This window comes from Hoplias malabaricus, chromosome 2 (assembly GCF_029633855.1).
Source record: "Hoplias malabaricus isolate fHopMal1 chromosome 2, fHopMal1.hap1, whole genome shotgun sequence".
NCBI classification, from domain to species: domain Eukaryota; kingdom Metazoa; phylum Chordata; class Actinopteri; order Characiformes; family Erythrinidae; genus Hoplias; species Hoplias malabaricus.
In genome coordinates, this window is record NC_089801.1 from 27,717,438 (window position 1) to 27,745,224 (window position 27,787).

At 33.0% G+C, this 27,787-nt stretch overlaps 1 protein-coding gene across 1 annotated transcript; it reads right to left on the reverse strand.

The window, feature by feature from the left end:
- Positions 1–331: 331 nt before the first annotated feature.
- Positions 332–27,787, reverse strand: LOC136687619 (oncostatin-M-specific receptor subunit beta-like). Its single transcript, XM_066662127.1, has 13 exons — positions 27,711–27,787; positions 27,518–27,571; positions 12,157–12,204; positions 11,157–11,262; positions 10,827–10,993; positions 10,265–10,407; positions 9,711–9,846; positions 8,265–8,347; positions 5,536–5,746; positions 3,277–3,456; positions 3,024–3,155; positions 1,242–1,388; positions 332–787 (listed from the first exon to the last, which is right to left on the reverse strand). The coding sequence occupies exons 1-13, from the start codon at positions 27,745–27,747 to the stop codon at positions 585–587; spliced, it is 1,647 nt and encodes a 548-aa protein (XP_066518224.1). The 5' UTR covers positions 27,748–27,787; the 3' UTR covers positions 332–584.

The following is a 27,787-nucleotide window of genomic DNA, read 5'->3' on the forward strand; positions in this document are numbered from 1 at the left end:
CACCAACTATTCTAGTTATTAGAGATTAATTAACATTCTTTTAACTTGAAAAAGGAATTGGTCTTCGTGATTTCGAAATGCACATTAATTCGTCAAATCAATTCATGTTAGTATATATTCACCTGAGAATAACCTATGATAGACAATAATAAAACATTACATAATGCATAACTGGATTCAGAAAAGCATACGTGTCCAAGATGACCCTTTTTTTAGGACAGCGATAAAATGAGAGAGAGAGAGAGAGAGAGAGAGAGAGAGAGAGAGAGAGAGAGAGAGAGAGAGAGAGAGAGAGGAGAGAGAGAGAGAGAGAGAGAGAGAGAGAACGGGGTGTCATATGATTTCCAGTCACTTGGAAAGAGGGTTTTACGGCCTTCCAATCTCCAACAGACTATGTGTGTGTGTGTGTGTTTCATAGGTCCCCACAGCTCACTGCTATGGAATGTGAGGTTTAAAAAAAGAAAGTCAAAGGCTGTATCTTAATGTTTCCATTTCTTGATTTAGATCGAGAGTCTGAAAAAGGTTCAGCATACCTGGGCCTTCCTCCACTACAAGTGACATGCATAATATATGTATTCTCAGCACTAGGCTAATGAGTTTATGACTATATATACCCATTCCATCAAGAGTGAAAGCAAGGATTTATCTGGCTTTGTTTCAATGTACTTTATGTCACTCTTTCTTCCCACTCCTGCAGATGTGTAAGCTGCCAACTGCACATGATACAAATTTCGGCTTGCCAGATTCTTCAGCTCATAACTGTTTACATGTGGATCCACTGTAACATCTGGAAAACACAGTGATATACAGACAAATAAATGTAAATCAATTTGTTTGTATTTTGTCGTGTATGATGGTGCCTAAATTAATTGGTGCCTGGTTGCAGATTACAGACGTGGAGGGGGTTTGATGGTGAAGGCTTTGTGAGAATACTGCTGCCATAGGTCTGGTAAGAAAGGGTTACTGATTTTGACTTATTTAATTGTTACTGTGCTTCTCATCATTTTCCTTAGTTGAGAATAGCATAGTTAATATAGCCACACATCAGGCCTGATACACTGATGGTGTATTTTTTGGATAAGAGATATCTTAATAATAATAATAATTAATTAATAATTAATTAATTAATTAATTAATTAATTAATTAATAATCTAAATTAATAAATAATCTGCAAAGATATTAAGTATAATAATATAGTTTTTTTTAACCACGTCATTCTGGAATGCAACATTTAACTCACTTTTTTCACTGCTGTCAACTGTATAATAGACGACATAGCCTCGCAGGAACCCAGACATGTCCTCATCATCCATTGGGGTCCAAGTAATCACAAATGAATTCTGGGTAATGTTAGTGACGGTCACATTCTCTGGGGCAGTGAGTGGTCCTGGACAAAAATACACTGCAAGATGTTACTGCTGTTATGATATTGTATGTGCATGTTACACAGGTGGGTAGAGAAGCCTTAACCCATACTCAAGTAAAATAGTTCTCAGGCAAAAGAAAATAAATACAAAAGCAGCAGCAATGGCATTTTAACACAGAAGAGGGCACAGTCAATTTTACAAAAGGTTTAATACAGTATCTCTGATATATCCAGACTCCGTTCTTTTTTCTGATTCAGTCTAATTTTTACTGTATATTTTATATATATAAAATTTCAAAACGCCAAAGCAGCACAGAAGCTGTCACTTAAGTAATAAAATGTAATGAAATACATACCCAAACTAAATATGTATTTGTAAAAAATGAATTTGAACATGAAAATCAACAGGACCACCACAGAGCAGGTATGATTCTCAGTGCTGCAGTGACACTGCAGCTATGGTGGTATGACACAGCAGTGCTGCTGGAGATTTTAATCGCTGTGTCCACTCACTCTCCACTCTGTTAGACATGTGTACCTTATTGTTCCATATTGTAAATGTAAAGTCAGTAGATGTAGAGACAGTAGCACTTTTGGAAGTATATTTTTAATTGGTGGAATACTCCCGGTCCAGCAGTGCCACTAACGTGTTTAACATCTCAAGCAGCACTGCTGTGTCTGATCCACTCATACCAACACCCACTAACACACCACCACAACGTGGTGGTCATAATGTTATGGTTGATCTGTATATATATCCTGCCACTGCTGAGGGTTGAGGTGGCAGGAAGCATGTGTTTAAGTGGCTTTATTTACCTACTTAAAACATGAAACTACCCCAGAAAATCAAAACCGAAACACAGAAAAATGGAGTATGGCATGCTAGTAGAAGGTGTACATGTGATCTAACATAAGGGGCAGAAAAGTAAGCAAAACAAGGACACATGGGCAACATAAACAGGGAGGCAGGGACAAAATAAGACATTTAAATACATTCATTGTCTGTAAGCACTTATCCAGTTCAGGGTCACGGTGGATCCAGAGCCTACCTGGAATCATTGGGCGCAAGGTGGGAATACACCCTGGAGGGGGCGCCAGTCCTTCACAGGGCAACACACACACGTTCAATCACACCTACGGACACTTTTGAGTCGCCAATCCACCTACCAGTGTGAGTTTTTGGACTGTGGGAGGAAACCGGAGTACCCGGAGGAAACCCACGTGGACACAGGGAGAACAACACACCAAACTCTTCACAGACAGTCCCAAACCCACAACCTCCAGGTCCCTGGAGCTGTGTGACTGCAACACTACCTGCTGCACTACTGTGCCACCCCATTTAAATACACCAAAGTGAAATAGAGGAAAAACACAAAATGGCTAAATATTACTACTAGTTCACTTAGCAAGAACTAAACAAACAGGTAAAGTAGGTCAGTTTGAGTGTTATTCTTTTTAAATTCTGTTTTGTTGATGTCTTCTATTCCAATTTAAATCTGTACTCTGACCAAGCCAAATAAGGAGTTTGATCAATGAGCTCTCTGAAAAAAAACATTATACTGCCATTTCTCTTTAGAAAACAACTTTTTAAATTGTGAAATGCAAGCCTCCATATAAAATAAAGGAAGCATATATAACATTTAAAAATATACTGACTTCCTTCTGTGAGGTAGGCCTGGGCTCTTCCGTAGGTCACCTCACTGTTATTGATGTTTTTCAGGTTGCAGTTGTTTTTGTATGGTCTGGCATGCAGGAAGAAGTGATATCTCTTATAGGGCTGAAATGTTACTATTGAAACAAACACACAAACAAACAAAAAGAACAAACCAGCTTTTTAGTGTGATGCACATTTTCTTCATCAGAGAGAGAGAGAGAGAGAGTGTGTATATTATAAAAAGAGATGAGGTACCACTCTGTGTTGTGACTTCATGGGAGGACTTCTTCTCAAAGAACGACTTGTAACTTGTATTCCCTTCACTCTCCCACCACTCTACAGAGTAGCAGGAGTACCCCAGGGCCAGGTTTTTACTCCACGAGAGGCTGAAGCTGTTATTCGCTTTCACAGAAACATTAAGTACACCATCCAAAGCTGTAGAGACCAAACATAGTTTGCTACGTTTACATGAAACAGCATGGCACTTTAGTGAATATGGGCCGTATTTCAACAAAATATCTTGCTGATGCTTGTATAAACATTGTAATGTACAAAAAACAAGTTAAGAAGAGTCAAATTTTAAATTATAAATTAATAATAAATAAAATATACATTAATTTAAAATATATTAATATTATAATTATAATTGAATTATATCAATATTTTATCTCAGAGCTTCATTTTTTGGAACTGCACTGCCCTGTACCTGACTCTTATACCTCATTTGGAGTAATGAAAAGAGTCATGTTGTGATACAGTCCTGTGCACTAAAACACCATTCTGGTCCCATTCCTTTATTTGAAACACGGAAGTGCTTTGTGTGAAACTGATGGACATTTCCTTCTGGTCAAGGAGCCTGAATCATTCTCATTTTACCCATGCAGGTCAGTTTAGGATCATGATCTGTTCAGACTGATGTCAGATATAGGTCAGATTATATAGACTGTGTAAACAGCAGAACAAAAATATCAGATTTGATCACGAAATCAGATTTGGGCCACTTTTACCTGCTGTGTGAAAGTTGCCTTAGATCTTAGTCAAAAACAATGACAAAGAAATATAGGATCTGCCATAGAAAACCACTCAAAATGAGGGCTGTACATAGGGGTTAAGAAAAGCATTGAGGAAACCACTGTTGTGTTAAAAAGAAAAAAAAAGAAGGAAAAAACTGCTGTTCACCTCAGGTTTGTTCAAAACATGAGTATGCAAGGGGGAAATAAAACACAGCATACTAACCCTAAAAACCTCATGTCTCTTTCAATGGAGTAAGTATAGCTGTGTGATGTTGCTCTAAAACCTGAATGTCTTGCACTTTTGAGACTAAAGAGACCATACTGTAAAAGCATGCCTTCATTTGGTTCTCTGTTATAGATTGCCTGCCACATATTGACCACATAATTTGCACACCCCTCCCCACAACATGCACAACCAACACATACCAGCAGATGCTAACAACTGATAGCAGGGCAAGCATATTACATTAGCAGTTTGGTATACTACTTTAATTAAGATAAGATCAGATAAAGATACAAAAATCTAGATCCTTCTAAATGCGTTTGCACCAGTGGCAGTTTAACATTTAACTAATTATTACTTGCTTTCAAGGCGGCACGGTGGCGCAGCAGGTAGTGTCGCAGTCACACAGCTCCAGTGTCCTGGAGGTTGGGGGTTTGATTCCCGCTCCGGGTGACTGTCTGTGAGGAGTTGGTGTGTTCTCCCCGTGTCCGCATGGGTTTCCTCCGGGTGCTCCGGTTTCCTCCCACAGTCCAAAAACACACGTTGTAGGTGGATTGGCGACGTGAATGTGTGTGTGTCTGTGTTGCCCTGTGAAGGACTGGCACCCCCTCCAGGGTGTATTCCCGCCTTGCGCCCAATGATTCCAGGTAGGCTCTGGACCCCCCGCGACCCTAAATTGGATAAGCGGTTACAGATAATGGAAATGGATAGATAGTTGCTTTCAATTCCACCCCATTAGCTTTTAGCTGAACTACAGCACCATGCCTTAACTACTGGGGTGGGGTGGGGGTGTGAAAAAGCAAGCGCTCCCTCTGAGACATGTGATATCAATCACCACTTCTTTCACACTGCTGCTAATGCAATGTTACAAGAGAGTACAGTGCGCCAGATGAGATCAAGAACTACCCAGATCCAGCTGCCATGTGATGAGGTGAGGGAAAGGCAGTCCCACTCACCCAGAGAGATAAGAAATGTGCGCTATCTTTGGACTCCAGTATACTAACACCTAGTGGCCTGGGAGCTTCACGATTTAATATAATGTCATATAACAATAACACATAATGGCTTTAAAAATAGTTTGCTGCTTGTTGGTGGTAAAATGGTTAATTGTTCTTATCATCATTTTCTTCTTTTGTAGTGATCTAAACTCCAGTAGCAGATATACACCAAGTATCTAGTTTTACACCTTAATTTCAGAGTGTAATGTAATCATACTACATAACCAAAATAGTTTTAATGAAAACTACAGCAGATAAAATATAAATATACAGTGCATACCACTTGGATCCTTCTTTGCCTTTATGAATTTATATGCAGGTGGTGATGGTCCAGCACTGTTAATGGCTATTATGCTGATGTGGTAGGCAGAATAACACAGAATCAGAGTTATACTGGTGTTGATTTGTTGGAAAATGTTCACTGTAGAAGGTTCCCCAGATGCCTTCCGAACAGTTACATAATAATGTTCCACTGCCTCACTGTGCACATACTGAAAACAGAAAAAAAAACACACCTTTAAAAATACAGAGTGAAATGAGATTGAAATCAAAAGTAGAACAACATCCACCACTTTGCATTGACTGTGCAAAATGAGCAAATGACATTCGCCAAATATGGGACTTGTCAAGGCTGCCTTCTCTTCCCTCAGATATTTAATATAGACATTGCAATGTAGATGATGGCAATCTTAACTCAGTTTCCAAAATATTCATTTTTGAAAATACAGCTATTCAGTTAAATTAACTAATTAAGAGTGTTGTATATACATTTTATATATATGACCACCTCTGTGTTTCTCTATACTTCCATTCTCTAGGTTCCACTGACCATATAGGAGCACTTTGTAGTATTGCAATTACAGACTGTCATCTTCTTTTTGCTCTACACACATTGTTTGCCCAGATTCACCCTACTCTTCAATGGTGAGGACCCCCATGGGACCACCAGAGAACAGGTATGATTTGGGTTTTAGATCATTTTCAGTACTTCAGTAATACTGACAATGTGTTAGTGTTTGCTGTGGTATGAGTGGATCAGATACAGCAGTGCTACTGGAGTTTTATTTTGAAGCCCTCAGTGTAACTACTGGACGGAGAATAGTCCACCAGGTCAGAGAGAGAAGAATCCTAGCATGGCTGACCAAGCCACTTTGTTGTTTTACTCCTTTATTTTCACCATTGCTTTGTAAACATATTAGACTGTTTTCCAGTGTAGTAACATGCATCCGGTGAGTAAACACATGAATCTTTTAAAAAGTGCTGTTGTTTTTTTTACAGTCATAAACATGGTCTTTAATGTTTAAAATGTCAGATATAGCACTTAAATATTAATATTCTGAAGAACAAGCCTGTTGTTATAATGTTCAGTCTTGTGCTGTTTATCTCTTGGTTTGTGTTAAATCCAGATGATATGTTGAATGTGTTTTATTGTGTATATGTCATTGTATATAAACATTTTTCTACTACTCTAAACATTTTTTTTTTCAAAATACAGTTATCTTTTGAGCTAAAACACTTTAAACAATTTTTTTAACAAATTGAATATGGTTGACAGGTCTGGTTTCCTGTTTCGTAGATTAAATTATTTACAGTTATTTTTGGGCCAAAACTGTAAAAATTTAGGACTGAATATATGTCATTTTGTCAGTATTTTGCAACATATTGTCAGCATTTTCCACAAGTTGGATGAAAATTATAATATATATATATATATATATATATGAATTTGAAAAAAAAAGAAAATTAAATTATCTTTGCCTGTGCAACACAGAAAACAATAAAACAGCACATCTCCAGATGATAGGGTGAACACTTAGACCATTGGGTCACTTGGACAGCCCAATATTATTGAAAACAGAGTCACCTTTTCCATCATTCTTATCCACAATGTACCAGTGTCGCTGCATGTCTTCATTCCAATAAAGCAGCACATCTAATTCTCCTTGTTAAATCAACTAGACTTTAATAATTTGTTAATTATACAGGGTGTGCTCCAGCTTAATAAAATCTGCAGCCACTGCAGTTAAAATTTAATTGTGGAAATATACAAACCCCATTTTCATAAAAATTGGACATTTTGTAAAATGTAATAAAAAAATCTGTTTTATGTTAATTCTCTTTGAGTTTTATTTAGCTGACAAAAATACACAAAACAGATTTCCAATGTTTTCCCTGAGCAACTTGATTTCATTTTGTGAAAATAAACATATTTTTTATTTGAAACCTGTGACACACTCCAAAACATTTATCACTGTGTTACATCAGTTTTCCTTTAATATTCACTGTTTAATCATTTCAGAACTAACAATACTAATTGTTAAAGTTTTGCATGTACACTTTTGCCTATTCTGACTTCAGCTTCTCAACAGCTCATGAACACAGTTGCTTCATTCTCCTCTTTAAATGGCACCATTAAAGTCAGATCTGGGTTGCAGACAGGCCAGTCAAGCACATGCACTATGTCTTTAAAGCCATATTGTTGTAGCACATGCAGAATGAGGCCAGGCATTGTCTTCTTGAAATATCCATGGACTTGCCATCTGCAGCATATGTCTGTTTAAAAACACCTGTTTGCCTCCACTTTAATGGAAAATTCTCACATATGTATGTCACAAATGCTGTGGTCACTGATGCACACCCTGTACTATGAGCAATGCTGGCTTTTGCACCTATCACTGATAACAGTCTGGATGATCCTTGTAATTCTTGTAGTTCTATAAACCATTCACTCTTATTTTGTCCCCGTCACAGCTTTGTTGTAGTGTGCTGCAGACATCAAATTCAAAATAAAAAAAAATGTTTATTGTATTTTATAATATTACTCAAATTTTCTACAAATGGGTTTGTAGGAAGATCACTTAATTTTATGAAATAAAACAAGGTGATAATGTCTGCAGCTACAGAGTTTCATTACTGTAACTACTAAAAAAAACATCTATTTAGGGTGTTTTTGTAGAATACATTTTTGAAAAGATTGAAAAAAATATCATAAAATTTGAGGCACAGTACCTGCCATTTAATGATTATTTCCCTCTCTCCATTTCGTACTTGCTGCTCTTCAATATCTTTAATGTCTGGTACATCTGCTAATTCTGGTGAAAGAACAGCATAAAAGTAAACCTCAAGTTAGTCTCAGCCTACACAATAATCAATAATCAGATATCTGGCTTGTTGGACTACAGAATGAGTCAAATGTCGCAGGACACCCTTTTATCTCAATACCCCAGCAAGTAGTGGGTGTGGGGGCCTATCTTTTAGGCTATGTCCAGAACATGGCTGCCATCTTGAAAGCCACCATATTGCATCAAGTTTTTTCAATGGGAAAGTGGTCATGTAGCATACCAAAAAAATAAAAGGGTGTCCCAGGACATTTGACTCACCCTGTATTGTAATATTAAAAAATATATTAAAAGATAAAGAGAAAAACATTTATCAATGGTGCCTGGTACTTGAATTTGTTCTAGACCCTGTCTGGTATATAGTTGCAGTATATGGTTCCAACCATGCTTGGAAATGATGCTCTACACTCACTGTGGGATATGCCCTTCCACATTTGAGTTAGAAGCCTACATTTTATATGCCAGCTTATTGATAGTGGGAATGACAGTGCATACTGCTCCTGTAAAACAAAGTGGTGACACTGCATGATTGGACATTCTAAACACTTCTTCCTTGCTTCACATCAGTTTACATTCTACATGGAGAGGGCATTTCCTTTTTGACAGCAAATCGGCCCATCAATACAACACACCCTGTACATAGGTGGCCTACAGAGACAAAAAGTGAGCAGTGAGCACTGCTCTACAGGATCGATCTGCAGGCCAGAATGTGTAAAGGGTGCACCTAGAACCCCATTTCCATATTATTTTATGCCAGTACCTTTGTATTGTATGAAGGCCTTCTGAAAATGGAAGGAAAAGCATTTAATTATTTGCTTGCATTTCCAAACAATTATTTTGGGACTTCATTTGTTATTTAACATTCTGCAACAGTCTTAACCCCCAGTCAGTCACTGGACCCATAGACCAAAGCAATGACAGCTGCTCTTGTTACTTTCACTTTCACTATTTGTTTCTATTTAATATTTTAGGCTTTGACTGTTTAACTGATGAATCCCATCAGTGAAGAGAGATATGGAGAAGCTTCTAATGTTAAATTGGGAGCAGTGTTTAGAATGACTTCTGATGTTGTGATACACTGTGCATTATATACACAGTGGTACACTGACATCAGTTCTGTCAGATGAGCTGACATATTGAAATTTGGCCACTGAGGGTATGTGGCAGGGCAAGACACCCAAAAAATGCTTGAAAAAGGACCATACATTATCAATATTGTCAGTTTCCCTAGACCACATTTTAACAGGGGAGCTTCATTCAGAATTCTGGAGTCTAGAACTAAGGCAAATCCCTGTGTAGGAAACAGAGCTCATTAGTGTAATACTTATGACATTACCTTGCGGTATACTAATTGGGTGACTCGGGGGACACTGTGGACACTCTGTAGTCACAACACACTGTATTTGGATCTTGTAGGATAGATATGAGGTAAGATTTTTCACAGTGACCTCTCTGTTGTTCTGGGATAGCACCTATTATATGTAGAAGTGGAGGAAACAATGTTTAGGCATCAAGAGAAAATAGAATCAGTTCAAGCCAATTCATTATTAAGGGAATCTTTAAATTCCTATCTGTAATTTTTACAAGCGTCCATCTTAACACAACAGAAAACGTCAGTGTATTTATTGATGATAATCACTACAAACCATTATAGCATAATGCATTTTTGAATATTGGCCCAGATAATGTAAATGTAAGTAAGTATATAATAAAACTGAACATATACTGACTGGAGTTGAATTAGAAAAGCAAATATATATTTAAATATAATTCTAAACTCAACTTTTGCTGAGCTATTGTTTTTCTTAGGACAAAAAGGAAGAACGTCACACCTAGGAAACAGGATGTCTGTATCAGTGATATAATATGATAAGCAGAAGTGGTGTTTACCTCTTTCCACAAGGTGTTGTTTTGTTCTCTGTACATCAAATAATACTGATTTACATTTTTATCCTTCCACTCAGCTGTAACTTGCAAAACGCCATGTCTTCTCTTGAATTTTATGTTGTTAGCACTCGGCGGGTCACAATGAACTAAAAAAAACCCAACAACATATGAAAACAATTAAATGGGCAACAAAGAAAGAGTTTATGAAGTGTTTTAGGAGATATCTCTAGTCTGGCCTAAGTTCAGTGGATGGACACTGTTGATAAAGCATGATTAAAGAAAAACACCACATTTTCTAACTTTATGCTGTAATTTCCTGCACTGCAAAATGGAACAACATTAACTCTCTTATTCCATACGCAGATCATTGTTCCAAGTTGGGTTTCTATTAATGATGTGAATATTTTGGTTTTAGTTTTTCAAGAAACCTGGAGCTGTGTAACATCAACACTACAACTTGTGCCACTGTGCGGCCTCATTTATTAAATTATGAAGATTAGTTTTTGAAGTTGTAGAACAGTACAAACAAACAAACAAACAATAAATAAATAAATAAATAAATTACTCATTTGTGAAGGAGTGCCAGTGAACTTTGCAACAATGCAATTCTTTTGATCTTCACCCCGTGCAATGGCATACGCCGTCATATTTGTTTTTTCTGACAGAGTGAATGATTTTGAAGACAGGGTTATTCTGCTGACCTGTTCCAGTTCTATTTTTTTACATGACCTTCTGCCAGCAAAAAGAAAAACGTAAAATGACCAACTTTAATATGATTATAATTTAGCTGCACCATTATAATGTTTATAACCTTTAGAAGGAAAAAAATTTTTATGCGCAAGATGAAATAAGAATTTAATATATCAATTAATATCTTACCATCATTAATACTTACTGTGAAATATAGAGTTCATATTTGCTGTAATTTAGACTCAGATTGCATTTATAATCTACAAGGTCACGTTGAATTCGCTGTCCATAGCAAAAAAGAGTGTTGTTTTCTGAACAAATAAATCAAAGAAACATGGAGACAGAATTATAAAATTGTGAAGAAAGCTGGTTTCACTCCGCTGAAAATACACAACACCTACAGAAGCTTTACATGACAACTAACATAAACATGTACAGACAACTGGGGGCTTGGATATTTCAAAGATTCTGTACTAAACCCTTTAAAAAATATTATATAACACATGGGACTCAATCTATGGCAGAAAAATTGTTTGAGGACTACAAACAAAAGTTGCTTCTTAAATGACAAGTATTAAACGGTGAGGATTCGTTTGGAAAACAGGAGTCTGTCTCAAAAACGAAATTCATCCTAGGGTTCAAGGTAAGTTCATTTGACAAAATCAATTTTACAATAGAAATTGCTATTAACTTGTTTAACAAGTGGGTCTGACAGCTTTCACTTTTAACCCATGTTTAGATACTCAAGCAATGTGAAGAATGATTAATCACGCACACGAGTGCAAATGACAAACTACCAACCTCATGAAAGACTGCAAGATGCTGAGGGGATACTTTTCAGAAACAAGATAATGAACTGTGAAAGCAAAATGGCATAAAGCAACACACCCGCTGCCACCGCTGTGTTAAAAATAGTGCTTTTGCTGTTATAATCGCAAGCCACACACAGCACAAAGGGCTTGCTGGGTGGTACCTGTGTCTAATTGTCTTAGTTTTATGAGCACTGTAAAACATTTGTAGCTAAAGATGGCAACGAGAGTTACAGCTTTATTGCTGAGATTCAGAAAAAAAGGAAAACTAAAGATATATATATAAATTGTTAGCAATGATCATTTTGCTTTTTCATTGTATTATGTGAATATCTAATAATGATAATAGATCAGGTGAAAAGGGCTTTTTAAAGAATTGCATTGCCATCACATTACCTTCACTGGCGTTACACTGTACACAGCCATTCTTGCATCCACATGCTCCTGGATAATAAAAGAAAATAATCAGCAAAGCCATTTTGAAACACGAGAGCAAATCTCTGACCTATTATTAACTGCCATTTTCATAAAATGTGTCCGAATTTCGGTTCAGAATCTTAAATTAACATTTACTAGGTTTAGACCTTCACCTCTGGCTTATAGATGTGGTTGTTCCATGAGAGAACCATTAAATGGAGGTTCTGCGTGCACAGAATGCACAACAATTCAATAAATGGCTGGAGAGGGTCATGCTGAAATAAAACAAAATCCACAGTCACAAACATATAGCCTACACTATTGTGTAAAACTCACAGAACGCCCTTCAGTTCATTTAATTTCCTGACAAAAATGTCCAAACAGAGTCAGTTGAAATAAGCAGCAAATGTACGATTAACAGAAAATTTAACAAAAGCCTCAACAACCAATGCATTATAATTTCTTTCAAAATTTGGTGTGTCTGCGCTTTTGAGTTTTTCCCCATGCTTCTTGGAAACACAACCAAGTTTCAGACCAACTATGTTGACTTTAGAAACTAAGTGAGAAACTAAACCAAACCCAAAAAAGAAAAAAGTCTTAGTTTGCATAATCGGAATGACTCAAAAATCAAAAATACCTACACCAAGAGATCACTTTTCACATGTCTACAATAATTTTCACAGATGTAAAATTGCCCTATTATGTTTTTTAAAAGTGTTCTTCCACATGGTGTGGTTGTATGCTGGAAATCAAGCATAATGCTGAAACTGTAGCATTGTGGCCATGAAAACTAATACAAGAGTAAGTGGGCTGTTCAAAGAAAATCATGTAACTTCATTTGTTTCCAAATTTCCTTTTCCTGCAACATATCACCTACTCTTAACTTTCTGTGAAAATTATTAGATGAACGGAGCAACAGATATCCTCCCAAATAATTTGAAAAAGTATTACATTAAATTTACCTGCATTAAACGTTAAGAATATTTTCCCCTTATTCTTATTTTGGAAATAACCATTTTTGGACAGTGTTACGAACCACTCGCGCTCCAACTCACCTGAGTATTAATTAGTTACACCTGCACCTCATCAGCCACACCCCGTTTGCAGCCTTTAAGTTTCCTTTCTCCTTCCTTGCGAAGTATTGCCCCTTTCATGAGATTCACTAAACCAGGCGTGCACAACTCCAGTCCTGGAGGGCCAGTATCCAGCAAAGTTAGGTGATTACTCTGCTCACACACACCTGATTCAACTCATCTGTTAATTGCCAGGTTTAAGGGGTGTGTTTAAGTAAAGCAATCAACAAACTTTGCTGGATACTGGCCCTCCAGGACTGGAGTTGTGCACCCCTGCACTAAACTGTCAATTTTTCCTTTCTGCCTTCTGGTGTTTCGACCTCTGTTTTTCCCCTCAGGACCTGTCTATCGCCTAGCCCCTCGGATAATTTCTGGACTCTCCCTCCCTGGTGTGACCCACGCTTTCCCTGACTATGCTTACTGGAATAAACCCGTCTGGACCATTCATGTCTCTGCTATTCACTTAGTCCTAGTTGTAAATAAAACTCCTGCAATTGGATCTTTGAGTTTCTCTGTGTTTTTTTGGACGTTACAGGCAGTGACTGATTAAATAGACACATAATATGACTCCATCAAAACACCATAAATGATGCACAAAATGAAGGCCAGCTATGTTGAGTTAAATAGTCAACTGTTTGCTATAAGTCTGAGTGATTTTAATGAAGACCTGACAGAAAGTTGAAAGATGATTTTGGAACATACAAAAAAGGATAAGGTGGCAAATGACGTCTAGTGTTTGTTAACACACTGAATTCTCCTTCTTCCTCTTCTTCTTTCGGCTGCTCCCTCCCATTAGGGGTCGCCACAGCAGATCAACCATGATCCGCACCATTGTTCTGGCACAGGGATCACGCCGGATGCATTAACACATTAAGGAAGCTAAAATTGAACACCAAACAAGTCTTAGCGAAAGGAGGCTAGGATGTAAATTGGTACATTTTTATTTCTGTTGAATCCTTCTAATAAGCTTTATTAACATTACACTTTACCCAATTAGCTGAAAAAATACTACTACATGGACAATAGTTGTATGAACATAACTATACTTCCATACGAGTAACTTGCTTCAAAATCACCAGGTTCACACATTTTAGAGAACTTCTTTTTTATTTTTAAATCATGGATATATGCCAGAGTCCAAAACTGTTATAAAGCTGGTCACAACCACATGCTTATGTAGGTATGAATTCATAAAGCCATGTTATGCCTAAATAAACTTGCATAACTACAGAGACATTGTAAAACAACGGAAGGTGTCATAAAAGCTGCTTTAGACAATTTCACTTTAGAAAGTTTTATTCTCATTGGAATAAACATTTCTAAATGTTTATGTTTGTTTTCAGTCATTTTCAAAATAGGCTTATGTACATTGCTACCTCATGAATGGAGATTAAATTTACATTGTCTGTAACCTCTTATCCAGCTCATTGTCACAGGGGGCCTAACCAAAATCATTGGGCACAAAGCAGGAACACAATCTGGACGGGGCCACAGTCCATCACAGGGCACCACACATTCACACATTCACTCACAGCTATGGACACTTGTGCATGACCAATCCCCTTATCATTGTGTTTTCTGGACTATGGGAGGCAGCCCTCACAGACACAGGGAGAACATACCAAACTCCTCACAAACAGTCAACAGAGGCGAGACTTGAACACACAACTCCAGCAGAGCATCTGTACAGCTTTGTGATTGTTTATGCTATTTTTGAGATGTGGCATTTTATTTTAGCTAAAAAAAGGGAAAAAGTTATACAAATGTCATCTTGTACTGATATTTAATTAACTTTGATATATATAGAATGAAAGCTGATATATATAGAATGAACTTTGATATATATAGAATGAACTTTGATATATAGAGAATGAAAGCTGATATATATAGAATGAACGCTGATATATATAGAATGAACTTTGATATATATAGAATGAACGCTGATATATATAGAATGAACTTTGATATGTATAGAATGAACTTTGATATATATAGAATGAAAGCTGACATACAGGGGTTGGACAATGAAACTAAAACACCTGGTTTTAGACAACAATAATGTATTAGTGTTGTGTAGGGCCTCCTTTTGCGGCCAATACAGCGTCAATTCGTCTTGAGAAAGTCCTGTACAGTGGTCAGAGGGATTTTAAGCCATTCTTCTTGCAGGATAGTGGCCAGGTCACTACGTGATGCTGGTGGAGGAAAACGTTTCCTGACTCGCTCCTCCAAAACACCCCAAAGTGGCTCAATAATATTTAGATCTGGTGACTGTGCAGGCCATGGGAGATGTTCAACTACACTTTCATGTTCATCAGACCAATCTTTCACCAGTCTTGCTGTGTATATTCGTTGCATTGTTATCCTGATACACAGAATCGCCTTCAGGATACAATGTTTGAACCATTGAATGCACATGGTCCTCCAGAATGGTTCGTAAGTCCTTGGCCATGATCATTCTATATATATCAAAGTTCATCCTATATATATCAGCGTTCATTCTATATCCCCCATACTCAAATAGCGGCCTCCTGACCTTTTTAGGCCCATTGAGCATCTATTTCTGGCCCGAGGGCTGTTTTGAAAAGATTTTTTTTTAATTATGATTTTTTTTTCAATCGCGCTGTCCGCTCTTATTTTGAAATCGCGCACCGCGATCTCAAGGCGAGGCTGGTGATTGCCTCCATGGCAACAATAAACAGACAGCAGTAAAGCCTTCGGAAACGAGACAGTCACTCTCTCGCTCAGCAGCAGCAACACGTTTACCGACCGGAGCAATAATGACATGCCCGAAATTTGCCCCAAAAAGAAAACTGTGTTCAATGTTCATTCTATATATATCAGCGTTCATTCTATATATATCAGTTTCATTCTATATATATCAGTTTCATTCTATATATATCAGCGTTCATTCTATATATATCAGCGTTCATTCTATATATATCAGTTTCATTCTATATATATCAGCGTTCATTCTATATATATCAGTTTCATTCTATATATATCAGTTTCATTCTATATATATCAGCGTTCATTCTATATATATCAGTTTCATTCTATATATATCAGTTTCATTCTATATATATCAGCGTTCATTCTATATATATCAGCGTTCATTCTATATATATCAGTTTCATTCTATATATATCAGCGTTCATTCTATATATATCAGTTTCATTCTATATATATCAGTTTCATTCTATATATATCAGCGTTCATTCTATATATATCAGTTTCATTCTATATATATCAGCGTTCATTCTATATATATCAGTTTCATTCTATATATATCAGTTTCATTCTATATATATCAGCGTTCATTCTATATATATCAGTTTCATTCTATATATATCAGCTTTCATTCTATATATATCAGTTTCATTCTATATATATCAGTTTCATTCTATATATATCAGCGTTCATTCTATATATATCAGTTTCATTCTATATATATCAGCTTTCATTCTATATATATCAGTTTCATTCTATATATATCAGCGTTCATTCTATATATATCAGTTTCATTCTATATATATCAGTTTCATCCTATATATATCAGCGTTCATTCTATATATATATCAGCGTTCATTCTATATATATCAGTTTCATTCTATATATATCAGCGTTCATTCTATATATATCAGTTTCATTCTATATATATCAGTTTCATTCTATATATATCAGCGTTCATTCTATATATATCAGTTTCATTCTATATATATCAGCTTTCATTCTATATATATCAGCGTTCATTCTATATATATCAGTTTCATTCTATATATATCAGCGTTCATTCTATATATATCAGTTTCATTCTATATATATCAGCTTTCATTCTATATATATCAGCGTTCATTCTATATATATCAGTTTCATTCTATATATATCAGCTTTCATTCTATATATATCAAAGTTCATTCTATATATATCAGCGTTCATTCTATATATATCAGCTTTCATTCTATATATATCAGCGTTCATTCTATATATATCAGCTTTCATTCTATATATATCAGCGTTCATTCTATATATATCAGCTTTCATTCTATATATATCAGCGTTCATTCTATATATATCAGTTTCATTCTATATATATCAGCGTTCATTCTATATATATCAGCTTTCATTCTATATATATCAGTTTCATTCTATATATATCAGCGTTCATTCTATATATATCAGTTTCATTCTATATATATCAGCGTTCATTCTATATATATCAGTTTCATTCTATATATATCAGCTTTCATTCTATATATATCAGCGTTCATTCTATATATATCAGTTTCATTCTATATATATCAGCGTTCATTCTATATATATCAGCTTTCATTCTATATATATCAGTTTCATTCTATATATATCAGCGTTCATTCTATATATATCAGCTTTCATTCTATATATATCAGTTTCATTCTATATATATCAGCGTTCATTCTATATATATCAGCTTTCATTCTATATATATCAGTTTCATTCTATATATATCAGCGTTCATTCTATATATATCAGCTTTCATTCTATATATATCAGCGTTCATTCTATATATATCAGTTTCATTCTATATATATCAGCGTTCATTCTATATATATCAGTTTCATTCTATATATATCAGCGTTCATTCTATATATATCAGTTTCATTCTATATATATCAGCGTTCATTCTATATATATCAGCTTTCATTCTATATATATCAGTTTCATTCTATATATATCAGCGTTCATTCTATATATATCAGCTTTCATTCTATATATATCAGCGTTCATTCTATATATATCAGCTTTCATTCTATATATATCAGCTTTCATTCTATATATATCATTCATTCTATATATATCAGCTTTCATTCTATATATATCAGTTTCATTCTATATATATCAGCGTTCATTCTATATATATCAGCTTTCATTCTATATATATCAGCGTTCATTCTATATATATCAGTTTCATTCTATATATATCAGCGTTCATTCTATATATATCAGCGTTCATTCTATATATATCAGCTTTCATTCTATATATATCAGCGTTCATTCTATATATATCAGTTTCATTCTATATATATCAGCGTTCATTCTATATATATCAGCTTTCATTCTATATATATCAGTTTCATTCTATATATATCAGCGTTCATTCTATATATATCAGTTTCATTCTATATATATCAGCGTTTATTCTATATATATCAGCGTTCATTCTATATATATCAGCTTTCATTCTATATATATCAAAGTTCATTCTATATATATCAGCGTTCATTCTATATATATCAGCTTTCATTCTATATATATCAGCGTTCATTCTATATATATCAGCTTTCATTCTATATATATCAAAGTTCATTCTATATATATCAGCTTTCATTCTATATATATCAGCGTTCATTCTATATATATCAGTTTCATTCTATATATATCAGCGTTCATTCTATATATATCAGTTTCATTCTATATATATCAGCGTTCATTCTATATATATCAGTTTCATTCTATATATATCAGCGTTCATTCTATATATATCAGCTTTCATTCTATATATATCAGTTTCATTCTATATATATCAGCGTTCATTCTATATATATCAGCTTTCATTCTATATATATCAGCGTTCATTCTATATATATCAGCTTTCATTCTATATATATCAGCTTTCATTCTATATATATCAAAGTTCATTCTATATATATCAGCGTTCATTCTATATATATCAGCTTTCATTCTATATATATCAGCGTTCATTCTATATATATCAGCTTTCATTCTATATATATCAGCGTTCATTCTATATATATCAGCTTTCATTCTATATATATCAGCGTTCATTCTATATATATCAGTTTCATTCTATATATATCAGCGTTCATTCTATATATATCAGCTTTCATTCTATATATATCAGTTTCATTCTATATATATCAGCGTTCATTCTATATATATCAGTTTCATTCTATATATATCAGCGTTCATTCTATATATATCAGTTTCATTCTATATATATCAGCTTTCATTCTATATATATCAGCGTTCATTCTATATATATCAGTTTCATTCTATATATATCAGCGTTCATTCTATATATATCAGCTTTCATTCTATATATATCAGTTTCATTCTATATATATCAGCGTTCATTCTATATATATCAGCTTTCATTCTATATATATCAGTTTCATTCTATATATATCAGCGTTCATTCTATATATATCAGCTTTCATTCTATATATATCAGTTTCATTCTATATATATCAGCGTTCATTCTATATATATCAGCTTTCATTCTATATATATCAGCGTTCATTCTATATATATCAGTTTCATTCTATATATATCAGCGTTCATTCTATATATATCAGTTTCATTCTATATATATCAGCGTTCATTCTATATATATCAGTTTCATTCTATATATATCAGCGTTCATTCTATATATATCAGCTTTCATTCTATATATATCAGTTTCATTCTATATATATCAGCGTTCATTCTATATATATCAGCTTTCATTCTATATATATCAGCGTTCATTCTATATATATCAGCTTTCATTCTATATATATCAGCTTTCATTCTATATATATCATTCATTCTATATATATCAGCTTTCATTCTATATATATCAGTTTCATTCTATATATATCAGCGTTCATTCTATATATATCAGCTTTCATTCTATATATATCAGCGTTCATTCTATATATATCAGTTTCATTCTATATATATCAGCGTTCATTCTATATATATCAGCGTTCATTCTATATATATCAGCTTTCATTCTATATATATCAGCGTTCATTCTATATATATCAGCTTTCATTCTATATATATCAGCGTTCATTCTATATATATCAGTTTCATTCTATATATATCAGCGTTCATTCTATATATATCAGCTTTCATTCTATATATATCAGTTTCATTCTATATATATCAGCGTTCATTCTATATATATCAGTTTCATTCTATATATATCAGCGTTTATTCTATATATATCAGCGTTCATTCTATATATATCAGCTTTCATTCTATATATATCAAAGTTCATTCTATATATATCAGCGTTCATTCTATATATATCAGCTTTCATTCTATATATATCAGCGTTCATTCTATATATATCAGCTTTCATTCTATATATATCAAAGTTCATTCTATATATATCAGCTTTCATTCTATATATATCAGCGTTCATTCTATATATATCAGTTTCATTCTATATATATCAGCGTTCATTCTATATATATCAGTTTCATTCTATATATATCAGCGTTCATTCTATATATATCAGTTTCATTCTATATATATCAGCGTTCATTCTATATATATCAGCTTTCATTCTATATATATCAGTTTCATTCTATATATATCAGCGTTCATTCTATATATATCAGCTTTCATTCTATATATATCAGCGTTCATTCTATATATATCAGCTTTCATTCTATATATATCAGCTTTCATTCTATATATATCATTCATTCTATATATATCAGCTTTCATTCTATATATATCAGTTTCATTCTATATATATCAGCGTTCATTCTATATATATCAGCTTTCATTCTATATATATCAGCGTTCATTCTATATATATCAGTTTCATTCTATATATATCAGCGTTCATTCTATATATATCAGCGTTCATTCTATATATATCAGCGTTCATTCTATATATATCAGCTTTCATTCTATATATATCAGCGTTCATTCTATATATATCAGCTTTCATTCTATATATATCAGCGTTCATTCTATATATATCAGTTTCATTCTATATATATCAGCGTTCATTCTATATATATCAGCTTTCATTCTATATATATCAGTTTCATTCTATATATATCAGCGTTCATTCTATATATATCAGTTTCATTCTATATATATCAGCGTTTATTCTATATATATCAGCGTTCATTCTATATATATCAGCTTTCATTCTATATATATCAAAGTTCATTCTATATATATCAGCGTTCATTCTATATATATCAGCTTTCATTCTATATATATCAGCGTTCATTCTATATATATCAGCTTTCATTCTATATATATCAAAGTTCATTCTATATATATCAGCTTTCATTCTATATATATCAGCGTTCATTCTATATATATCAGCTTTCATTCTATATATATCAGCGTTCATTCTATATATATCAGTTTCATTCTATATATATCAGCGTTCATTCTATATATATCAGTTTCATTCTATATATATCAGCTTTCATTCTATATATATCAGCGTTCATTCTATATATATCAGTTTCATTCTATATATATCAGCTTTCATTCTATATATATCAAAGTTCATTCTATATATATCAGCGTTCATTCTATATATATCAGCTTTCATTCTATATATATCAGCGTTCATTCTATATATATCAGCTTTCATTCTATATATATCAGCGTTCATTCTATATATATCAGTTTCAGTCTATATATATCAGCGTTCATTCTATATATATCAGCTTTCATTCTATATATATCAGCGTTCATTCTATATATATCAGCTTTCATTCTATATATATCAGTTTCATTCTATATATATCAGCGTTCATTCTATATATATCAGCTTTCATTCTATATATATCAGTTTCATTCTATATATATCAGCGTTCATTCTATATATATCAGTTTCATTCTATATATATCAGCTTTCATTCTATATATATCAGCGTTCATTCTATATATATCAGCTTTCATTCTATATATATCAGCGTTCATTCTATATATATCAGCTTTCATTCTATATATATCAGCGTTCATTCTATATATATCAGCTTTCATTCTATATATATCAAAGTTCATTCTATATATATCAGCTTTCATTCTATATATATCAGCGTTCATTCTATATATATCAGCTTTCATTCTATATATATCAGCGTTCATTCTATATATATCAGTTTCATTCTATATATATCAGTTTCATTCTATATATATCAGCATTCATTCTATATATATCAGCTTTCATTCTATATATATCAGCGTTCATTCTATATATATCAGCTTTCATTCTATATATATCAGTTTCATTCTATATATATCAGCTTTCATTCTATATATATCAGCGTTCATTCTATATATATCAGTTTCATTCTATATATATCAGCGTTCATTCTATATATATCAGCTTTCATTCTATATATATCAGTTTCATTCTATATATATCAGCGTTCATTCTATATATATCAGCTTTCATTCTATATATATCAGTTTCATTCCATATGTATCAGCGTTCATTCTATATATATCAGCTTTCATTCTATATATATCAGCGTTAATTCTATATATATCAGTTTCATTCTATATATATCAGCGTTGATTCTATATATATCAGCTTTCATTCTATATATATCAGTTTCATTCTATATATATCAGCGTTCATTCTATATATATCAGCTTTCATTCTATATATATCAGCGTTCATTCTATATATATCAGTTTCATTCTATATATATCAGCGTTCATTCTATATATATAAGCTTTCATTCTATATATATCAGCGTTCATTCTATATATATCAGCTTTCATTCTATATATATCAGCGTTCATTCTATATATATCAGCGTTCATTCTATATATATCAGCGTTCATTCTATATATATCAGCTTTCATTCTATATATATCAGTTTCATTCTATATATATCAGCGTTCATTCTATATATATCAGCTTTCATTCTATATATATCAGCGTTCATTCTATATATATCAGTTTCATTCTATATATATCAGCGTTCATTCTATATATATCAGTTTCATTCTATATATATCAGCGTTCATTCTATATATATCAGCTTTCATTCTATATATATCAGCGTTCATTCTATATATCAGTTTCATTCTATATATATCAGCTTTCATTCTATATATATCAGCGTTCATTCTATATATATCAGCTTTCATTCTATATATATCAAAGTTCATTCTATATATATCAGCGTTCATTCTATATATATCAGCTTTCATTCTATATATATCAGCGTTCATTCTATATATATCAGCTTTCATTCTATATATATCAAAGTTCATTCTATATATATCAGCTTTCATTCTATATATATCAGCGTTCATTCTATATATATCAGCTTTCATTCTATATATATCAGCGTTCATTCTATATATATCAGTTTCATTCTATATATATCAGCGTTCATTCTATATATATCAGTTTCATTCTATATATATCAGCTTTCATTCTATATATATCAGTTTCATTCTATATATATCAGCTTTCATTCTATATATATCAAAGTTCATTCTATATATATCAGCGTTCATTCTATATATATCAGCTTTCATTCTATATATATCAGCGTTCATTCTATATATATCAGCTTTCATTCTATATATATCAGCGTTCATTCTATATATATCAGTTTCATTCTATATATATCAGCGTTCATTCTATATATATCAGCGTTCATTCTATATATATCAGCGTTCATTCTATATATATCAGCTTTCATTCTATATATATCAGTTTCATTCTATATATATCAGCTTTCATTCTATATATATCAGTTTCATTCTATATATATCAGCGTTCATTCTATATATATCAGCTTTCATTCTATTCATATCAGTTTCATTCTATATATATCAGCGTTCATTCTATATATATCAGCGTTCATTCTATATATATCAGCTTTCATTCTACATATATCAGCTTTCATTCTATATATATCAGCGTTCATTCTATATATGTCAGCTTTCATTCTATATATATCAGCGTTCATTCTATATATATCAGCTTTCATTCTATATATATCAGCGTTCATTCTATATATATCAGCTTTCATTCTATATATATCAAAGTTCATTCTATATATATCAGCTTTCATTCTATATATATCAGCGTTCATTCTATATATATCAGCTTTCATTCTATATATATCAGCGTTCATTCTATATATATATCAGCGTTCATTCTATATATATCAGTTTCATTCTATATATATCAGCTTTCATTCTATATATATCAGCGTTCATTCTATATATATCAGCTTTCATTCTATATATATCAGCGTTCATTCTATATATATCAAAGTTCATTCTATATATATCAAAGTTCATTCTATATATATCAGCGTTCATTCTATATATATCAGCTTTCATTCTATATATATCAGCTTTCATTCTATATATATCATTCATTCTATATATATCAGCTTTCATTCTATATATATCAGTGTTCATTCTATATATATCAGCTTTCATTCTATATATATCATTCATTCTATATATATCAGCTTTCATTCTATATATATCAAAGTTCATTCTATATATATCAAAGTTCATTCTATATATATCAGCGTTCATTCTATATATATCAGTGTTCATTCTATATATATCAAAGTTCATTAAATATTTCCTGTTTGGCTTGCCATAATATGTATATAACCACTCTGACTTTACATCTACAAGGTGTACCAATGAGGTAGTGTCAAACAGAGTGGACAGTGAGTGGACAGTGGTTAACAAATCACTGTTTGATGACTGTCCTTTGGTGATCCTGACCATTGAAGAGCAGGGTGAAAGGGAAACCGATGGACTACATTCTGTAATTGTAAACTTTACAGTAGTACTGTATGAACAGAGAATATAGGTAAAAATGATGATTGATAATACTTATTGATTTATGTGTGTATGTTTTGTATCAAATGTATATATTTAATTCTACTGGTTAATCACAGCATTTAAAGGTGTTGAAATTAAAGGTGACATTTTTAATAAAATGCAGATGATATTTCCACACCATTTGCTATTTCTGCAGTCTGTTTGTGTGCTGGAAACCAGTCTAATGTGTTTTTACCAAGCCCCAGAGTCTGTAAATTAGTAAAAAAAACAAACTGTTTCTGTCCGGTTTGCTAGGCTTTTGTCTAAAAACTTACAAATGTCTTTACAGACATTTGTCATGAGCAGAGTGAGAAAAGGCATTTGTAATTTTTTTAGATAACAGAGAACTCCAAATGTTGTAAAGTACGAACTGAGATAAGGATATTCCTCTATTCGGGCTCCATAGGTATCTCATTTTGAGATACCATCCACATTTTTAAATACCATATACTGTATTACCATTACATCGCCCAACCCTACTCTGCAGAGGGAGCCCAGATACAAATTTACTAAATCTTACATAGTGTTGTTTTCAAAAGAAATATAGAATTATACAGACATGCTGCTTCTAAGACTCCTTCCTCTTCTTTAAATACAAACTGAGCCTGTCTCACACTTTTTTTATGTTTTTGGCCTTATCATATTCAAAACGTATTTATGCTGACTGATTGCTGAGTGCATGAAAGTAAACATACCGAAAGTGCTAAAAAACTAAACAACTCAAGTTAAAAATGAGTTTCCGTGGTAATTAAAACATTGAATAAAACTTATAGGCACAAAAATGCATGCATTCATCCTCAGCTTGTGATCACTAAACAAAATTAGTATCACTAATGTTGTTTAGTTGAGCTGATGTGGTTAATGCCCTTCCTAAGGCATGGCGTGCAGATGTACTGCAGCTGTTTTGCTTTTCTTTTCTTTTTTTACTGATTATCAGTTGATGTCATCTATTTGCTCTGTCATGTAATCTGCGGTACTTGTTAAATTGCACTGTAAAGTTTATTTAAGTTGCACCATATTTTTAAGAGTGCCTAATAAAATATCTGTTAGAGAATAAGAGATGAACACAGCAGTTTTAACAATGGTGTTTGGGTTAGGGATAAGATTATGGTAAAGATTATGTTTGGGTTTAAGGTTGAAGTGGTTTATGTTTTGGAATGATGTAATGATTAGGGTGAGGTTTAGGGTTAGATTACAAAGAATTGATTACATTCAACATAAATTTGAATAGAACAGATGTTTCATGAAAGATTTAAAGGATTTAAGGACAACAGCTTTCTACAAAGCACTTTCAGTGGACTCTAAAGTAAAGTCTTACTATTATTTTGAGGTGGCTTACATCTATACTCAGGTATAAGTATTTCTTATAAGTGCTTCTATTTTATCTTACTTGGGTAATAAAATAAGTAAGAATGTCTGTGCAAAAAGTATAAAAGAAACAACTAATAAAATACTTATTTTTTTCTAAGTATCTAAGAGAACTGTAGAGGAACTTCGTATCCTGCATCTATCAACATAGGAAGTAAAGCTTGTACAGTTGTACTCTTCTCTTTTTGAATCCTTTTGGGCTAAAATAAGACCAAATGTCAGTGGTATGACTGATCACAAACATGTACAATATCAAAATATCATGAAATTTAATATAAAAGCTGTATTGTACAATTAATATAGAAATCCATCAATTCTGCACTTCAGTAAATGCATTTGAGTGAATGTCATTAACTACTATCAACTTCTGACAGTATTAATATTATTATTAATGGTAGTAGTAGAAGTAGTTGCAGTGATAGTAGTAGTAGTAGTGTTGTTGTTATTAGTAGCATTAATGTTATTGTTAATAGTAGTAAAAAAGAGGAGGAGGAGGAGGAGGAAGTGGAAAAATAATAGTAGTTACAGTAGGAGTAGTACTCATATTAGCTCATTTAAAAAGGGACCATAACTAGTTTCTCAGGAGGCAGTTAACAATGTTAACAATCAGGGTTGAAGCTTGTCTAAAACACATATATAATTATTTATCTGATAATAATAAAATATAATGATGGCCTTCAGAGTATTCACTGGTTCTGCTCCCATCTACCTCAATAAACTCTTAAAACCATATGTTAGCGCCCGCCCTCTCCGTTCCAACAAACACGACCAACCCCCCGTACAGGTCAGTCGAGGCTATTCTCATCTCTGGTACCACACTGGTGGAACGAGCTTCCAAGCACTATCAGAGCAACAGGAACCCTCTCCGCATTCAAGAAATCCTTGAAAACCCAGCTCTTCCGAGAGTATCTTTTGCACTGAAAGTCTTTCTTTAATGCACTTATTACTTCCTGCATATTGCACTTAATGTAACGTATTTTGTATAATTTGTGCTGTAGTTTGAAGATCCTCTTTTGTAAGTCGCTTTGGATAAAAGCGTCTGCCAAATGCATAAATGTAAATGTAAATGTAAATATAAGCATCAACTATGTCACATATAATATAGCTCTTCAAGCATTATTTAGAAAATGCATTAGTTCTTTTTCGTTTATGATTTACTGAAGAACTAAAGTGTAGAGCTATAAAACATAGAGTAACTAATCTTAATAAAACGGAACCCAGAGTCCATTCCAGTCCATTGACATGTTCAGTTGTTCCAATGTAGTTTGAATTGAACCGACCTGCTGAAGTTTTATGAAGAGGCAGAGAAAAGTAGAAAAAGCCCAGCAGAAAACCTGTAGAAAAGGCAGAACAGCATAAAACAGCATGAACGAATGAGACAGTGTTATTAAATCGTGAAAATGGATTTGAGTATGTTTGAGGTTTGAGTATGCTAGTCTATGTAAACTTGTTTCAAAACACGTTTAAACTCACCGTAGAATAGTCGTAGTGTCGCGCGGGCATGCATCATGCTCTCTCTCTCTCTCTCTCTCTCTCTCTCTCTCTCTCTC